Raw genomic sequence first — 17,608 nt, 5'->3', positions numbered from 1 at the left:
GGGGAGCCCAGGAGCTTACTTTTAAAACAGAAGCAGTTATTTAACCTTGTTCAGTTACAGAGAGGATTGTCAAAGAAGATATTAAAGCAATGTTCTTCTCTAGATAAATGTTCACAAACTATAAACACATCTTAAAAGCTCAGAACTTTATTTTAGCTATTTAAGCCAGCTTCTTTCCTCCAACTTCTAAGTGATTTTTCCCTTCTATTTTTTATATATCATTTATTTTACGTATCAGCCTGGTGGTTAGTTGGACATTTCAGCCTGCCTACCCATTAATACTAATACTCATTTCAACATATAATTTTAAGTGTATTTAAAATGTAATTGATGTTTGTGGCAGCCCCTTCCAATAACTACTGCTGGATTAAAACTAGAATTCATAGAGTTAATTGAGATTATTTATGTTTATAATAACCCAAACTATCTGGGTTACCATTTAAAACATAACTTTTATTACCACAGGGAATTTTAAACAGTATGTCTGTGAGATTTGGAGTGCCTGTCTCAAAGAACTTGACTGAAATCACAAATGAAGTTAATCATATAGTATTGAACACAAAGGTTGAACTCAATAAGAAACGAAAATCCTTTTTTTCATAATTTCACCATAATTTTATTTTGTATTTACAGTCTTCAATTCCTAATGCAAGGGTCTTACTGAGGATTGGGGGGATTAGGGAGGAGAGACGGGGTTTGGAGGAGAGGAATCACAGGTCTTATACGGACAACAATAATCAATAAAGTTAACAGGATGTGAAAGTCTTCCAGAAGAAATTCTTGCAGCCGGCTTTGCGTTCTCGGGGCGCCATGGCCGGGTTCGAGTTAGCGGATCTCTGCAGCTCCAGCCTCATTTCATCCTGTTCAGCAGCCTGGGACAGATCTTCAGGCTCCAGGGCATCGTTCTCTGTCTGGTTGGGTTCAGAGAGCAGCTCTGCCAAGAAATACTTGGCCAATTCCTGCACGGGGTGGAAGGAAGAGCGAAAGAGAGAGAGAGAGAGAGAGGATAAGAATGAGGACGGTGGAGAAGAAGACATGGAAAAGCCGGCTTGAAAAACAGATTTAACCACACCCAAACCCCAATGTTCACAGCTGTGCAATTTTTTTTCACACTTAAAATTGGTTAAGGATATAAAAACAAGGGCTGTTGTTATAATCACCAAGTACACAAAGAAGCTTTAAAAACTCAAATGTTTCTGCAAGTTTTCTGCTTCTGTAGGTTTAAAATACACACATAGAAAGAAATAGATCGTTAGTTTTTCAACAGGAGCCAACAGTTTGTTTAACTCAATTTCCATATCATGAGCTACAAACTAGAATTCTTCTTACCATTTTTACTAAGTCAGCTGTGGAGAACGAGACCTTTCACAATCGTAAACATATTGTGTTCTGGCTGTAAAGTGCCAGTTAGCCCCCAACCCCGCTGCATGGGAGGGAGGTGGTGCTCAGGACAGTAGCAGCTTCGGAGGTCCGTGCTTTCAGCACCTGGGTCAGCACATCCCGCGGTCAGCACCGGGGATCGATGCCATCATCCCTTCGAGCTCAGTTACCAAGGTCTTGGAATTTTCTTGAATGCTAAAGAACTCACCTGAACAGTGACCTACTGCGCTGATCAGGGGAAACAAAGAGGTAATAAGGGATTCTGGACTTTGAAAGTTTTCCTGGGAGCTTTGGTAGCTAAAGGACCCAGAAAAGCACCGGCACTCTTTGAGAGCACCTCTTAAATTCACCCAAGGGATCAGAGGCAAGGCTAGGGAAGGTTGAGAGGTTCTGGAGAGGGGAAAGAAGACGTCGAGGGAGTTTCCTTACCTGCTTCCCAGCGGCAGCAGCCAGGGATTTCTGCAGAAACTGACGGAGTCGGGGATCTGAGGGCGCGCCGGTGACACCGCCCAGAGCCAGAACTATGGAGAGCGCGGCCAGCGCGCACTGGAGACGGCAGGACAGCATCTCGGCGGCGCCGGAGAAGCCGAGCTAGAGTGCGGTTGGTCAAACTCTAGGAGCTGATCGCAGGCAGCAGCAACGGCTCTGAACCTCGCGACTCCTAAAGCGGCTTGTATGCTCTCCTCCGTCTCCCCCTTTTTAAACTCTCTCTCTGACGTCAGACTAGGAGGCGCCCCCAGATCTCACCAGCGCTTTTACGCACCATTACCCTCGTGAAATCAATCACAGAAGTGAGAGGAGGGTACACAATCAAAAGTGGCTTATTTAAAAAAATTAAATCCTGCACAGGCACAGGCACACACGATTCCACACGTCACACCATCTACACAATCTTTTTATGGTCACTCAGTGCTACACACATACACATTCTATAATTTCACTCACACATGTGCACACTTAATTACACACACTCAAACACTCAGCCCCTGGAGAAGCAAATGCACTATCACACTCAGCCGCATACACATAAATGTACCCAGACAATTCTATCCATCATCATGCTCAAACATTTTAGGAGAACCAAATGCAAAAGTGTGAGTGTGACAAGTGGAGATGGTTACAAGCATTCTTTGTGACAGTGAATGTCATAAGCATTCCTCTAAGAACAGATTTGAAAATGGAGTGTGGATTTTAGAAAGACCAAGTCACCTTTCTCCATTAACTCTGTAAAGAGTCTTGTAGATTAAGATGTAATGGGACTCTAAAAGAACTCCACTTTTCCTTATAATGGAAGAGTACCTTAAACTCACCCTCCATCCCTCTTTCTCAGCGGCAGAGACACTTGTAGCCTGCTTGCCATTCGACTGTGACAAAAAATGCTAAAGGAAAAAAAAGTCAGATTGACTTCATTTTGGTGCTAGAAACTTGGAACTAGAAAGAAATCTCAGAAAACGTCTACTAAACTTCAGAGTTTGAGTCATTGAGCCTAGAAATGGGCAGTGAAATTCTCTGGCTCACATAGTACACAGCTGGAGCAAGGACCAGACCTCCACATTCCAAACTAGGATTCTTTTCACTCAACTCTGAGTTTTCTAATGGATTCCTGGCTAGTTGTAGCCATTTTAGGTCAGGGACTCCCAGTGTGGACATACAGAAGTTCAGGAATCCCTTGAATGTAAGTGACCGTTATTGTAAGCCTCTGTGTGAAGAAAGCATCAAGAGTGCTCCCCTACTCCCCACACAAATAAAAAGGAAGTTTGAGACATGCTGTTGTGGAATTCTGGTTGTGGTCTAGTTAGATGTTTGCTATCCTGATCAGAGTTCTGGTAGCTTTTCCTTTTCTTTTTTTCCCCCAGAATAATTCCTTATCAAGGAACGGCCAGCTAATGTCCTGGCACGGACCAGATGATCCCTGCAGGCTCTTCAAGGGCTGGCATTTTATAAGCTTCAAGTTCATAAGAGCTGAAAAAAATTCCTGTATCTTCAGAAACCAAGTGAAGCAGAGAACTTGACTAATCCCGTCACCAGCCAGGCATCACATATGTATTCTCAATACTTAGACCAAGACCACAGTGTTGAGAGGCAGGAGGGGTTGGGAGGTGTCCTGAATGGCTTGAATAATTGTCACCTTTTCTTTTTGTGTCTGTAAGCTAGAGCAATAAGAGAAGGCACAGCAAGGAGTGCTAAAGCTTCCGGGGCTTGGTGAGTCCAGACAAGGCTTAGAACAAGTAAGACATTAAAAAGTCACTCACATGTGTTGGAATAGTCTGGGAGAGCAATGGATCTCAGACTGCAGAACACAATGCATGTTATTTTCTCTATATATCCTGGAACCCTCCTAGGCCTCTAGCTGTGGGTTCAGAGTCTAGTTATGTCAACCCAACTGTCCCAAGGCACCCTCAAATGATCTCACATCTCTTCCACTCAAGGCTTGCCCTTGGCAGCCCCATTGAGTAGAGAAGAATTTTCCTAAAACAGGAGCGAGCCAAAGAACAAATAGTAGCCCCTCCGTCTTGCTCTATGCTCTATTCTACTTCTCTCCCCAGGTGCCTGCTCCTCTCCTTCCACATCTTTATCCTCATTTTTCCTCTTTCTCCTTTCCCAAACCTTTCTCTGAATTTCTCTCTCCAAATCTTCCTTATTCAATCCCCTATTTACTTTCTTTCCCCACTCCCTATCCTCAATCCTCTCTGTTGTACTTCCCTCTCCCCAGTCATTTTCTGACTTTGGTCTGGTTCTATCTGGCTTCCTTCTGCCTTCTCTGCACATCTCCCTCCCTTCCCATTCTGCCTACCCAATATCTATCCCAGTCTCTGCCTCTAGTCTCTTCCTATCTTAAGCCCCTCCTTCCATTACTCCCTCTTTCCTTCTCAGCTATTTCTCATAAAAAATACTCATGGTGCTCGCTTCAGCAGCACATATACTAAAATTGGAACGACACAGAGAAGATTAGCATGGCCCCTGAGCAAGGATGACACAGAAAGTCTTGAAGCGTTCCATATTTTTCAGGAACAAAGAAAATGCAACATACAATGCAATATCAGAACTTACAAGGAAAACATTTCAGTTCAGTCAGTCTATTTCAGTCTAATTTATATACAGTAAAATGCAAAGGTCTTAAGTGTACAGTTCAGTGAGTCTTGACACCCCTATAAACCTATGAAACCAACGTGCGAATGAAGATATAGAATATTTCATCACCTTCAAAGTTTCTGAGTGCCCCGTTTCAGTCCATTTCTCCTCAAGAGGCAAGTACTCTTCTGATGTCTCTCATGATAAGTGAGTTGTGACTGTTTCTGAACTTTATGTAAATGGAAGGATTTGGTATTTTAAAAAAAATACTCATGATCTTTAGCTGTTTAAGTACCTACCTGGGAATAGTAAGTCTGGGTGGCTTCCCTCGTACCTTTGCTGAAGTGCTGAAGCTGTGGATGAGATGACTTCTGGGCTTTTTGTTCTGTTTAGTTTTATAATCCTCAAATTGCTAGGAGTCTAGGAGCCACTTAAGAAAGAAAGAAGAACAAAAGGGGACACAAATTCTTCCTTAAGCCCCCTCCCCATGGCCAAGTTTTGCATAAAGTTTGATTTAGCACAAAGACACTTGAAACTTCCCCAACCTGAGCTTTGCAGCCGACCCCCAGGGTCTTGCTTCCAAGTCCCAAAGGCTGGAGGGGGGCAGGGGGGTGCTGTCTGTGGTTGTACAGGGGACCCTATTTCCCAGACCTTGGTCACTAAGAATGATAGACTCCATCCTTGTGCAGCCTTCTGTGGTTCACAAAGTATTTTCTCATCCAGTACGACAGGGCGTGCTAGCCCCATCTCACAGAGGAGGAAATTGAGTCCCTGAGAGCACAGCTGCCTCTGCCTTGCACAAGGCCACGCAGGCAGGAAGTGGCAAGGTTGAGGGAGGCTACTGATCAGTTTAGCAACTTTCCTCCTCCCCTGACTCAGGGATGCCGGAGACACTTCCTGGCTGAGCAGTCTACAGCCAGGACGCAAGGGCCTCGAGGGGGCATCTAGGCCCCTTTCATGTGCTGCTCTCCAACCGGGATATGATTTCCCACCTCCCTGTGAAATGTACATTTGGGGGTGACTACCTGCCAATATGAGGAGCAAAAACTCATTTTAGTAAGAGACAATAAAATCTATGAGTAATCAGGTGTTCGATATTAAGCAGTGCAGGGAAGCAGAAAGTAACCGTATTTGGAGTCCAGAGACCTGGGTTCTAGTTCTGGTTCTGCCACAGTCCAGCTGGGGGCTTCCTCTCTGGGCCTTAGTTTCTTCATCTGCAAAATAGAAGGCTTGATAGGCAACCTTTGTGGTTCTTTCCAGCCCTAATCATCAACAAGCTTGACTTTGAGAAGACAAAGGGGCAAAGTAGAGCACACTGTGATGTTAAAATGCTGTTTCTCAAATTGAGAACTTTATATTGGAAAAGAACCTGGCTTTTATGTAATATGAGGGAGGAAGCCGGATGCAACGGGTATTTCGCAGGCCTATTAGAAGGAAAATTTGCTCTTGCATCTTGCTTCTGGTGCTGACCTGCCCTCCCACCTGGACCTCAGTCTCTCCATCTGTAAAATTGATTCACTCAAATTCTTTCTACAAATAAGTACTGAGAATCTGCACTGCTTGAGAGGTTCATAATATGGTAGTGAACTAGATAGACAAAGTCCTAGTGAGAAAGACAAACAATAAACACATCAATTAATTAATTATGTTCAAGTTGCTAAGAATTAACACAAGGTATAAAGCATGATGACTAGGGGAAAACCCTCCTGAGGAGGAACCATTTGAGCAGAGACCTGAATGAGGTGAGAGAGCTAGACATGCAAATATCTGAATAAAGATATTTCCTTGTCAGGTGGAAAGACAATCTGTTCAAAGGCCCTGAGGTAGAAGCATGCTTGGTACATTCAAACATCAGAAACAAGGCAAGGGAACTCGAACAGAGCGGGTGGATCAGAGAGGGCTGGGAGATGAGACCAGCAAGGCAGACAGGGGCCAGATCACGTAGAGCCTTGAAGACCATGGTAAGAAGACCACCGGAGGATTTTGAGCAAGGGATTGACCTGATTTGATTTTTTTAAATCAATGCCTTCTGCTAAAGTGGAGAGTTAACTGTAAGAGAGCAGCAGAGTCAGGAAGATAACTTAGGAGTCTAAGAACCATTCAAGAGAAAAGAAGAGCCAGGATGGAAGGGACACATTCTCCCTTAAATACCCAAGCTGGTTGGCTTGGCATAAAGGCATCTCATACCTCCAACCCGAGACTACTGTAGCCAACTCCCAAGACCTGTTTCCATGGACGGGAAGGTGGTTTGTGCTTGTTTGGGGGACCTTATTCCCCAGACTAGTTCAGGCAAGAGAAGATGGTATTTGGGCAAGAGTGACAGCTATGAAGGAGCTGAGGACTGGTTAGGTTTGAAGTTTATTTTGAAGTACAGTTGACAAGACATGCTAATGGTTTGCTTGGATCTCAAGTTAAGGAAATGAGAAGAACAATTGGTAACAAGTGATCTAGACATTTCTTAAAATGCTTTCAAGTTCCACAAATTTCTGAGAGGGCAGGAAGTGGATTTCTGACAAAAACTTCTCTTGGACATTTTGTAAGTGAAAAACCATTTTACTTCCAAGGCAGAATAAAGTGAGAATTATAGGCAGTGGGGAAAAGCGACATGGTATAGTATAAAAAGCTCTGGCCTGGGTGTCTGAGGCCCTAGACTTAAGTCCTCAGTTTTCTCTTGCTTAAGATGGGCCTGATAATCCTTGCTTTTGCTATAATATGATTTAAGAACCAGGTCAGACAGTGTAAGTGTAAGTGAAAGTGCTTGGTTATCCATAAAGCATGATGAAAAGATAAAGTTCTGTTTTTGTTGTTGCTGCCCAGAGGGAGGCCGTCAGCCAGCGCCTGGGGTGATATTCAATGAGCCAGCTTCTGGAAGCTAGAGTGTCCTCAATGATGCTCTGACCCAACTAGTCAGACTGCCCTTCCTCTGAGGACACTGTAGGGTATGATCTGAAGATCCAGGAAGATCTCTCACAGAAATGCAGCAGACTGGTGCTGAAATTCAACCCTTAGAATTAGTCTATGACTATTAGACTATTAGAAAATAGTCTCTTCTCTACATTTTCTTGGAGATGTAGCACATTAAAACTTGAAAGTTATTAACACTTCAGTGTGAATATATATGCTGAATTGTCTTCTTGCTTATAGTCGCCTAAAGGACAGTTTTGACCTAAGTAAAGTTGGGAGATCCCTTGGAGAAGAGGCAGATTTATTGGATGTGCTGCTGGGGCTGGGGGCAGGCTATAGGGAGCATGCAGACCCCTCCTGCCCAAGGGCAAGGGCGCATAGGTGACGATACCCTAAGGACCTTTCCTTCTAGAGCAACCCTACCACCCTGGAGCATGAGAATGAGAACTTGCAATTCTCCAAGGGCTTCTGCTGAGCTGGATTTCAGCTGGAAGAGTGTCAGCTCATGCCCCTGGAGTTGCTGATGGTAGAGAAACCAGACTTTCCCGCCAAATTGGCTTTCACCAACTTCCACAAAGCCTGGCCTAAAGTGATCGCTTTAGACAATGAAGAGTGAAGGGGTCACTGAATGAAGCCCAGGGGTGAACTTCTTCCATGGGTGGGTGAGTGATGACAGCTCAGGCCTGGTCTCCTGCAGTAGTCTCCTCTCTGGTCTCTATCCCATCACTTCCAGCTCAGAAGCTCTCAATGACTCCCCAGTGCCAGCTAGTTCAAATGCAAACACATCAGCCTGGCGGTCATGGTTCCTCAGACCCTAACTGTCCTGTTCAGTCTCGCTCTGTGTCACTCCTAACCTCTCCACCTTCCCATTCCCCCCCCACACCTGTTCTTCCCTGTACACACTCTGCAGTTTCCCGCATCCACTCTTGTGTACATGCTGCTCCCTTCACCTGGAATACCTTGGACCCATCTCTGACTGTTAACATCATACAGCTTACTTTAAATCAAGAGCTTCTCATTTAGAATTACTATGGTCCCCTCCTGTGCCCAAGGGTGTGTCTTTTGTGCCTCTAGTAGAGACCATTCTAGATCACTTCACATTTCTGTTCCTTGAGAGTCTGTATGTCTCATTTATGAGCCTAGAGTTTCACTGAGAGCAGAGATCTTGTTTCTGTCATATTTGTATTTTCCTCAGAGACCATAAGAATGTGAAGCATAGAGTAGTTGCTGAAAAATGTTGATTTAGTGGAAGATAAATTCTTCTTCTTATATGTGAGGACTCTGTGGATTCTGTAGGTAGAATGAACCTCAGGTGAACCTCAGGTAACTGAGGACTGTATCACTTGACCCCCAACCCTAGGTCGCGGATACTTTCAGGAGCACATACCCATTGATCCCTTAGTAATCTCTGAGCTTCAGCAAAGGAAAAATCCCTAAACACTGTTCTGTGTAATTGTTCCTATCTGCTAAAAACTAACTGAAGCTGTCATATGAATATGCTAATATAGTCATTGGAAAGATAAGGGACTTCACTGGAAGGCCTAGGGAGGACACAACCACCAACCAATGAGGAACAGGTATGTCCCTGGCACACAATAGAAGAGAGTACCACTGCTGACTCACCTCTGCGTAGTTTCATGTTTGATCATGTGTTAACATCAATCAAACAAGGGAATGGAGGCCTCAGGTTACATAGTTAGTGCAGAGCTGGGCTGATGTCAGATCCCTGTCTGCCACTCCAACATTTTCTCTCTTACCAGAGACAAGCAAGGAGACTTTGCCCCTAATTAACCTCTCATATTCCTTTCTCTTTGTGGGTCCATTGGACTCTCCAGAAGCATCCCACTTGCTGATCTATGGCTTCTGCTCAGAGCTCCCCATGAAATGAAATCGAGCTGTGCTCTGCCCGACTGTGCCACCCAGCGAACGTCTCCCAGTTCTCTTTACCTATTTTCCTCCTAAAAACAAGGTGTTAAGTCTCAGGTCTCGCACAAGCCTTCCCAGTGCAATTGGCAGGGGAAGAGCTGTCTTGACCAATGGGGATTGAGAAATGAGGCCAGAGACTTACGGCCCTGTTCCCGGAAGAGTACACAACAGATGGCGAAGTTCCTCTTCGACGTGCTCCTGAGATCCGCCCCCCCCCCTTTGAAACGGCATGATAGGGGCTATATAAACACAGAAGTGCCCCATGGAGTGAAAATATCCCTTTTACAGCTCCAATTTCCCACACTCAAACTATAATCTTAACCTAGACTGGTGGATCTTAACTCTAGCTTCACACCAGGATTGCCTGGGAAACATTTTAAAAGCACAGATGCCTGGGACCCAACTGCAAAGATTCTGACTTATAGGTCTATATATTTTAAGAACTGAATTATAGTCTGCTACTAGAATGGGCTCCACCTTTGTAGAAAATGATGGAGTCACAAACCACCGCCCACCACTGTTCTTCTCTCATCTCACTCTGCTCAGTTCCTTCTCCCTTTTACCGTTCTCTCCTTTCCCACCTTTGACTTGGGGACCACCAAGCACAATGGACTTGGCTTGGCCCCGTCAGGGCCAAAGCACCTGCTTCATTGGCTTTCCTGATACAGCACCAGTTGTTGAGGGCAGAGGCAGGACTGCGGCCAGAAGTGGACCCAACCACAGACCAGGACCTTCAAAAGCATCTAGCGCCTCCCCTGGGTTTACACGTTGGAAAATTGAATTCAAGAGAAAGGAAGAGTCTCTCTCAAAACCACATAACTAGTATTAGAGTCAGATCCTCTGATTCTCTTAGTTTTATGTTATTTCTGTGAAGTTTCTTGAATCCCTTCCACCCAAGTGGTTGAAATCATGTTGTAAGATTGGCAATTCCTGCCCTGTTATCTATGTATCTCCCCATCAGCCTGGAGCAAAACCTTATTCCCTGACAAGAGTATTATCCTAGAGAGAAAGCTTTGGGGATTAATGTGTTGGGCCTTCATGCTTTGTGTCTCCATCCTTTTCTGGTTGTGCATTTCCTAATCCCATGAAACAACTGGACCTGCTCCTCAAGGCCACGGCTAAGCGTGGCTGCTTCAGCTTACCCAGAGGAAGCTGTTGTTAAACTGAGCTCGCCTGCCCTCTGCTGGCTCAAATGGTAGAAGACAACTTCATCTAAAATTTTAGGGCGGGATTGTATTCATTCCTTCATTTATTTCCTTCACCAACTTCTTTAAATCACCCACTATGCGGAGAGAACTGTGCTTGGTGCTAGGGTTGTAAAGAAGTACTCAGACAGAAACCTCTTCCTTCACACATTTGATTATGGAGCACTTTGTGCCAGACACTGTGTTGGGGATTCAGAGATGACCAAAACTCAATCCTTGGTTTTGAAAAAAGTCGCAGTCTAGGAAATTATACAGATTACTATCTGAGCCATAGAATCAAACAATTAGCACTGGAAGGAACTTCAGACACTTTATAACCTGTGTTATAAAGGCTTCCCAGGCTTCCCAAATTAGGTCCTGGGCTCCCTGCACACAGGCCACAGGGACTGCAGAGGCAGGGGGACCCAGTGTGTGGCAGGAATTCTATTTCATTGAACAGGTTTCTGCAACAAAGTTTCATAGAAACAAAGAGCTTGAAGGGGAAGCAAAGTTGGAAAAACGCATTTCTAATACAAACCATTCTCGTATTTAACCTGAATACCCTCTAACCTCATGAACCTGTGCTCATAATCAATGTCACATTTATAGCTGGTCTCAGAGTCACTGACCTAATCACCTTTTGGAACCCACATGGCAGTGAAATCTCACTCCCTTTGCAAGGTGTTTCCAAGAAGGTCTCACATGTGAGGGCTCCCTTGCCCCCAGGTCATCGCCAGTGTTGAGAACCTGTGAATGGGACCTTATTTTGCAGATATATTCAGTTCAGGATGTCAAGATGAGGTCATCCTGGATTATCCGCATGGGCCCCAAATCCAAAGACAAGTATACTTATTATTAAAAAATAATTATTTAAAGATCACCTAATATGCATCTAAATCTATATCAGTTATTTACTTATAACTATCTTGTTCTAGTGAATATTCAAATTAGTTTACAGGAGTAGATTTTTAAAATGCAAATGAGCAACTAGTAATTTGAGGTTCAAGATGGTGAACTCAGCCTGTGCACCCACCTATTTTGCAAACCTTCCAAACTCTGCAGGTTCCTCACTGGCATAATCAAATGCAAAGTAGGGAGAGAATAGGGTTTTACTTCAGGCTAATGGGGAGATACATGAAAACAGTCTAAAGAATCAGAGTAAATGCCTCTCTCTCCCCTATGGACAAAGTTACTACAAGAAACAATAAAACAAACAAACAAGTAAAACCTTAGAAACTCTCCAGCTTATATTCTCTACAAGACTTGTGAAGTTATTGCATCAATTTTTTTATATATTACATTAGGCAATGTAAAAGGAAAGAAACATTAGGCTGATAATGGATTTTTTTTCTACCTCAATAAATTCCAGAAGACATTGAAATAATGCCTACCAAGTTTTGAGAGAAAAAAAAGATTGTTATGATAAAAAGTAATACTTGGCCAATCTATTTAGGGGGGATAAGAGCAAAAAAAGGCCATTCTCAGATAGGCAGACCAGTCACATACTCTCTCTCTCTCTGAAAATATTACTCACAAAAGTAAGAAAGGAAGAGAATAAATCAAAATAAAGAACCCAAAAGTGGAGTTGGCTTGTATAAAGATGGTGAGGAGAAGTAAACCTATATGATTTAAGAGTTGATTATTCAATTAATATTATGAAACATAACACATTTGTCTAATATAATTCTTGAAAGAGAATGTATGAGCTATCAAGTATTTTATTAATTTATTTATAAAATACTAAATTATTCTAACAAAACTAGAAATCCAAGTTGACAGGAAAGAGGGTATGTGAAATTCTTCCCCAGCTACCAAAAGAATTAATAACTTGTGAAACTTTCTTGAAATAGATATAAGAATGTGAACGAAAATGTATTTTCTAAAGATGCAGAGATAACCAGTATTAGAATAGACATTTGTTGTATAACTTTCTATGGGAAAACGATTTTTAAAAGTCTAACAATACTGCGAAATAAGTTTTTAAAGAACTAAGAAGCATTAAAACAGAAATAATTTTTATATGTGATGCTTTCCTCCCTAATTTCTAAATAAACTGCAAACATTTTATTTCATTTTTATCCTAAGATTTAGAAACACCCATTTTAAATTTAAACACACGTGTCACTGAACAAAGTTGGATTTTTTGACTCATTGCAAAGAGGGAGGATGCCCTTGGGAACCATGGAGCAGCTCATGAAGCAGCTCAGTAAGAGGGTTTAGAGCAGGCACACTCTAGCACTGGGGCACATGTCAGGTGAGGGAAGGCTGTAAGTGACTTTGCTCTGGATTGGATGCTGTCAGAAAGCAGAAAATATTTTATGATTGGAAATCTTAATGATTCTTATCTAGAAGGTGAGAAGACAGAGAGGAAGCAAGCTGAAGCCGTGACTGGTAAGGTAGCAGCCCCTCATAGTGGCCGCAACAGGGGGTTGTAAGTCGTTTCTGTGGTTTGGACCTTGTTTGTGCTCTTATCTATATTCAGATGTGACTACGGAGTGGTCTTATGCTTGCCTTGATCTAGTATCATCCCAGAGTGGTCTGGTCTGAGGTTGCTGCTCAGTGGAGTACCAGTTCAACAGGAGAGCACCATGGCATAGCTGGGAGTGCCGGGCCGGCTCTCAAGGCTGCTTTTCTCTTTCTCATCTTTCATATAAACACTTTGATATATGAACACACATACAGGGGCTTCCCTGGTGGCGCAGTGGTTGAGAGTCCGCCTGCCGATGCAGGGGACGCGGGTTCGTGCCCCAGTCCGGGAAGATCCCACATACCGCGGAGCGGCTGGGCCCGTGAGCCATGGCTGCTGAGCCTGCGCGTCCAGAGCCTGTGCTCCACAACGGGAGAGGCCACAACGGGAGAGGCCACAACGGTGAGAGGCCCGCGTACTGCAAAAGATCAAAACAAAACAAAAGAACACACACACACATAAGCATACATAATCAAAAGTTTTATATATTTTATTTTATTAGGGACATTTACTCTTGTCTAAAGAACTACAATATGTATATAATGAATGTGGATAAATACATATTTAAATCATAAGAAAGCAATTCACTTTTATTATAGAAACAAACAAAAAGGAATAAAAAAGCAAAACGGAAAATCGGCGGTACTCCGTTCTCAACTGAATTCAGCATACATGAACAATTAGGACCAGAAATAAATTGTCTACTTTCACTAATTATTCAATTAGTTAATTGACTTGATTTTCAGCATTAAATAAACAAATCTTTCTGTGTTGTTTGACCACAGTTATTAGTTTGGGAACTTGCAGCCCCAATTCTCCTTACCCACAGCACGCCTGAAGAGCTCATTCATTGCTATACCTAAAGACGAGAACTGAGACTGTTCTAGCTCCTTGAGTGTGAAAGAAAGGTGGATGGAGAATGATCAGAAAGAGGGGGAGACTGAATGCTTCCTTTAATACGTACATAGTGCCTAGTATAAAATATGTAGGCATTCAAATGTTTGTAGAAGACACAAGGGTAGGATTGCTGTTCAGCACTACCTTGTTTTGTTTTGCTTTTTTGCTTTTAAAGACAAGTTCTAAAAATGATAATAAAATGTCTCTCACGCTCCCTCCTCACTCTTTACTTTACCTAACTCCAGCCCACCTTGCTTTTCTGCCCTCTTTCGCCGGTGCTGCCAGACTCCTCTTGGGCTCCATCCTGCTCTCTTCTGGTATCTGGTTGCTGACTCTTCCTGAGCATGAAATAAGCTACGTCTCTGGGTCTTCCTTTTACTTCTCTCAGCCTGGGATGCCCTTGGCTCCCTATCAGCCCCATCCTTGACCCCCTGACCATTTCTACAAAACATACCCCTGCATGACTGGTCTAAGAAACCATCTCTGACCCTTCATCCCCAGGTATGACAAAGTTGTTCCCTTTCCTAGCATTGACTAGCATACACTGTGAGCCCTCCAAGTCAGGGACTATGACTAATTATCTCTGTAATCCTAGAACTTAGGACAGACCAGGAATAAAATAGATCAGAGTAGATAGATGTTGACTTTTGGATGAAAATGGAAGGATAACAGCTGTATAACCATAGGATATCCTCCATGCAGTTTTTCCTGAATTGGTAATAGGTTTATATTGACTCACTCCACTGTATTGCTGGACTGGTGCCCAGATATCCTGAGTCTCAGCACAAATTCCTTTCCATGCGTCACTGTCCACTTCATCAGGTACTCTGCTAGCAGCTGCCACCCAGCAATCGGCACAAGCCATATACGCTTACTCAGCGGTATAAAATCAGCACAAAGACACGCACAAGGGTTATAGGGCACCGCCTCCTTGTAATACCTATAGCTCAGATGCAGTTACAGGAGATACACAGAAACGAAAGAATAAGAATAGTAAGACAGGGCCTCTCTTGACAGCTCACATAGGCCTCATGAGAGACGAGGAACAAATATTCACTCCGCATCACAGCGACAAACGTCCATGCCCACAGGGTTAATCTCACACCAAGTATGGGCAAAAGTTCTCTCCTCAACCTCTTGTCAGCCATCCTGGCAGACGGTTTATGCACATCTTTCAGACATTTCTGTTTCCAGGTTTCTAGAAGTCCAGTTTCCCCCGCTGTCTTCAGATGCTGGCCTGAAGTCCAGCTGTCATCCAGATGTTAGTGGGGGCCTCTGCCCTCTGGCAAAGTGTTTCTTGAGTCCTTCTCAAGAAATGGTATGTATTGTTAGTATCTGGAAATGAGGTGCGCCTGGCTAATGAGACTAAATTTTATCCACTAGCAGGAAAGAGCACAAGCAGGGGAGAAAGTCGATCATATCCGATTATTAGAAAATCACCCCAGGATAGTGGTAGTGTGGAGAGCGTGCTGTAGCAGGGGAGGCTAAAGGCATGACAATAATGAAGGAGGCTGCAGAGGCAAGGGACACAAATGATGAGTCTGGGCAGCAGTAAATGGGAAGGAAAGAAAGAAGATCAACCTCAGAGGTATTTGGGAAGAGCATTCAACAGGGCATGGTGACCGATTCGTGCGGGATAGGGTAGGGTGGTGAGAGAGGTCAGGAGACACCTCCCAGATTTCTGAAGTAAGAGCAGCAAACAGGAGGGCAAAATGATGAGATCAGCTTTGGTCATGCTGAGGGATCTCCCAGCTGACAGGTCAATTGGTCTGTGGGTCTGGAGTTCAGTAGAAATACTTAGAGGAGCTATAAGGACTGGGAGTTCATATGCAGTAGAAACCTAAGTCATGGCAGGTGTAAGTAACAGAGAGCAAACCAGCAAGGGGAGAGAATCTCAGGGAACACCAGCACGTAAGGGATGCTGAGAGAATGAATATCATCACAGTAGAGAGGAAACAGAAGTGGGAGACCGAAGAGGGCGTGCTCCCTCCTTGACCCGGAACCTTCAAGGAGGGAGTGCAAAAGGCAGCAGCGAGACCAGGTGAGATAGAGATGATTTGGCAATGGGGGGGCGGGGTGACAGTTTTAGGGACATGGAAATGAGACTTCCACGAACTAAGGAGTAAAGACGAAGTAGAGATAAATACAATCTACTCTTTGAAACTGGGCTTTGAAGGAATTAAAAAAGACCTGGCAATAGTCAAAAGGGAAGTGAAGGCAGTGAGGCGGTCGTTGGAGTTAAATATGAAGAAGACACAGTATATTTATATACTGAAAAGAAGTGGCTGTTGAAGGAGATGTTCATCTTCCGGAATTTTTCTCAGATCTCATCTCATTTCACCTACTCTATCCCCCCCACCCCCACTCTATTTTCAGTGGCTCTTCATCCCTCAACCCCCAGGCCCACTGCAGAGGCCTCACCTTTGCTGACCCACCTGAGGCCTGACCCTCCCCCTGACACAATCTGAGCAGCCTACCCCTAACCTTATACCCCACCATTTCAGTAAGAGATGCTGCTGCTACTGCTTCATCAAGCTGGGAGCAGTTGGAGACCTCTGGAAACCTCCTGACACCTGGCCTGCTGACATTCCTCTTCCCAGGAGCCACCATATGTCTGCAGTTGAACAACACCCTGTGAGGCACACGCTCTACACAGGCCCAGCTGAGTATCCTCTGTTGCTGGTGGAGGTGAACACAACCCCACACGCCCACTGGTTCACAAACACACCAGCCTGATGCTCTTCCTGCGCCTCTACTGCACCCAGTCGAAGAAAGGTAGATTCTTCCAGATTGCCTAGCTCTCAGTCCCTAGAGGAATCCGGACGAGTCACCAGAAGCTCCCTGCCAAAGCCAGAGAAGAGTAAAGCCAGCCTGCACATAAGCGGACAGGTGGGACACAGTGTCCAAAGCAGTCCGTCTCTGGAAACACATCCAGGCAAACACACCACCAGACAAACGCACCACCTTGAACTTCATCTTCAGTTTTCAGGTCTCACTTGGGGCAGAAACTCTAAAGATGAGCTATAGAAAGGTGTGAATGTCAGAGAACAATTAGGGGTGTGAATGGGACAGTTTCTTTTCCTATTCCAGATAATAATAAGCACAGGGTCATCTGATGTCAGTCCATGAATCAAATCGCCCAAGTCACAGCTATGCCTGAGGGAACAGGCACAGCAAATACGTTCCCCCTCATGGGGCAGTCTCGTGGACTGGGCAAGGGGGAGGGGCTGGGAGACAGGCGCTGTCTCCACTGCTCATGCTTCCGCTTGATCATCGTGCCCCCTGAATGGAGACACACAGACCCACTGTCACCTGGAGGATCCATCTGCCTCATCTGCCCTTTCCCTCAGCATCCCCAGGATCTAGGACAGCTATAGAATCTTCTACGAGGTATTTTCATACAGGAGGGCAATATCACACCTGATACTGCATCATGTGTAAGTAGTGGTACCACAGCTCACACATTTCTGCAGAGCACAGGAATATATTCTCCAGGCCCCAAACCAAGACACACACACACACACACACACACACACACACACACACACACACACACAGAGCCATCCTCTTGTGGTGAATGTCTACAGCTCTTCCTTCCCAGGAAATAAATTTAGGCAACACTGGGACTCATAGATTCTAATCAACTGACAGAGCACAGAGGCTGCATATTTATTTGTGTATCTATACCCCATCCCAACTGTCCCTGCCCCCAGGAGGCTTCAGGCTGTGCCTTTAAACCTGTACCCACCTCTTATTTTATGAGACAAAATACATTGAA

General features: G+C 44.3%; 1 protein-coding gene and 1 non-coding gene across 2 annotated transcripts; one reads left to right on the top strand and one right to left on the bottom strand.

The window, feature by feature from the left end:
* Positions 1–597: 597 nt before the first annotated feature.
* SST (somatostatin) lies at positions 598–2,076 on the bottom strand. Its single transcript, XM_030861017.2, has 2 exons — positions 1,810–2,076; positions 598–959 (listed from the first exon to the last, which is right to left on the bottom strand). Exons 1-2 carry the CDS (start codon positions 1,945–1,947, stop codon positions 747–749), a joined length of 351 nt encoding a protein of 116 aa, XP_030716877.1. The 5' UTR covers positions 1,948–2,076; the 3' UTR covers positions 598–746.
* Positions 2,077–4,279: 2,203 nt separating this feature from the next.
* Positions 4,280–4,386, top strand: LOC115857603 (U6 spliceosomal RNA). Its single transcript, XR_004041308.1, has one exon. It is a non-coding gene; the product is annotated as a U6 spliceosomal RNA (small nuclear RNA).
* The last annotated feature ends 13,222 nt before the right edge of the window (positions 4,387–17,608 follow it).

This window comes from Globicephala melas, chromosome 4 (assembly GCF_963455315.2).
Source record: "Globicephala melas chromosome 4, mGloMel1.2, whole genome shotgun sequence".
Classification (NCBI taxonomy): domain Eukaryota; kingdom Metazoa; phylum Chordata; class Mammalia; order Artiodactyla; family Delphinidae; genus Globicephala; species Globicephala melas.
The sequence above is the reverse complement of the archived record's forward strand: the minus strand, read 5'-3'. Positions and strand labels throughout refer to the sequence as shown.

What these genes read in the sequence shown, in the direction of transcription:
- SST (XM_030861017.2), bottom strand. Translation starts at nt 1,947, where the DNA reads ATGCTGTCCTGCCGTCTCCAGTGCGCGCTGGCCGCGCTCTCCATAGTT. An exon ending in CTGCTGCCGCTGGGAAGCAG is followed by an intron (nt 960 to 1,809) that starts GTAAGGAAACTC and finishes CACCCCGTGCAG; the next exon opens with GAATTGGCCAAGTATTTCTT.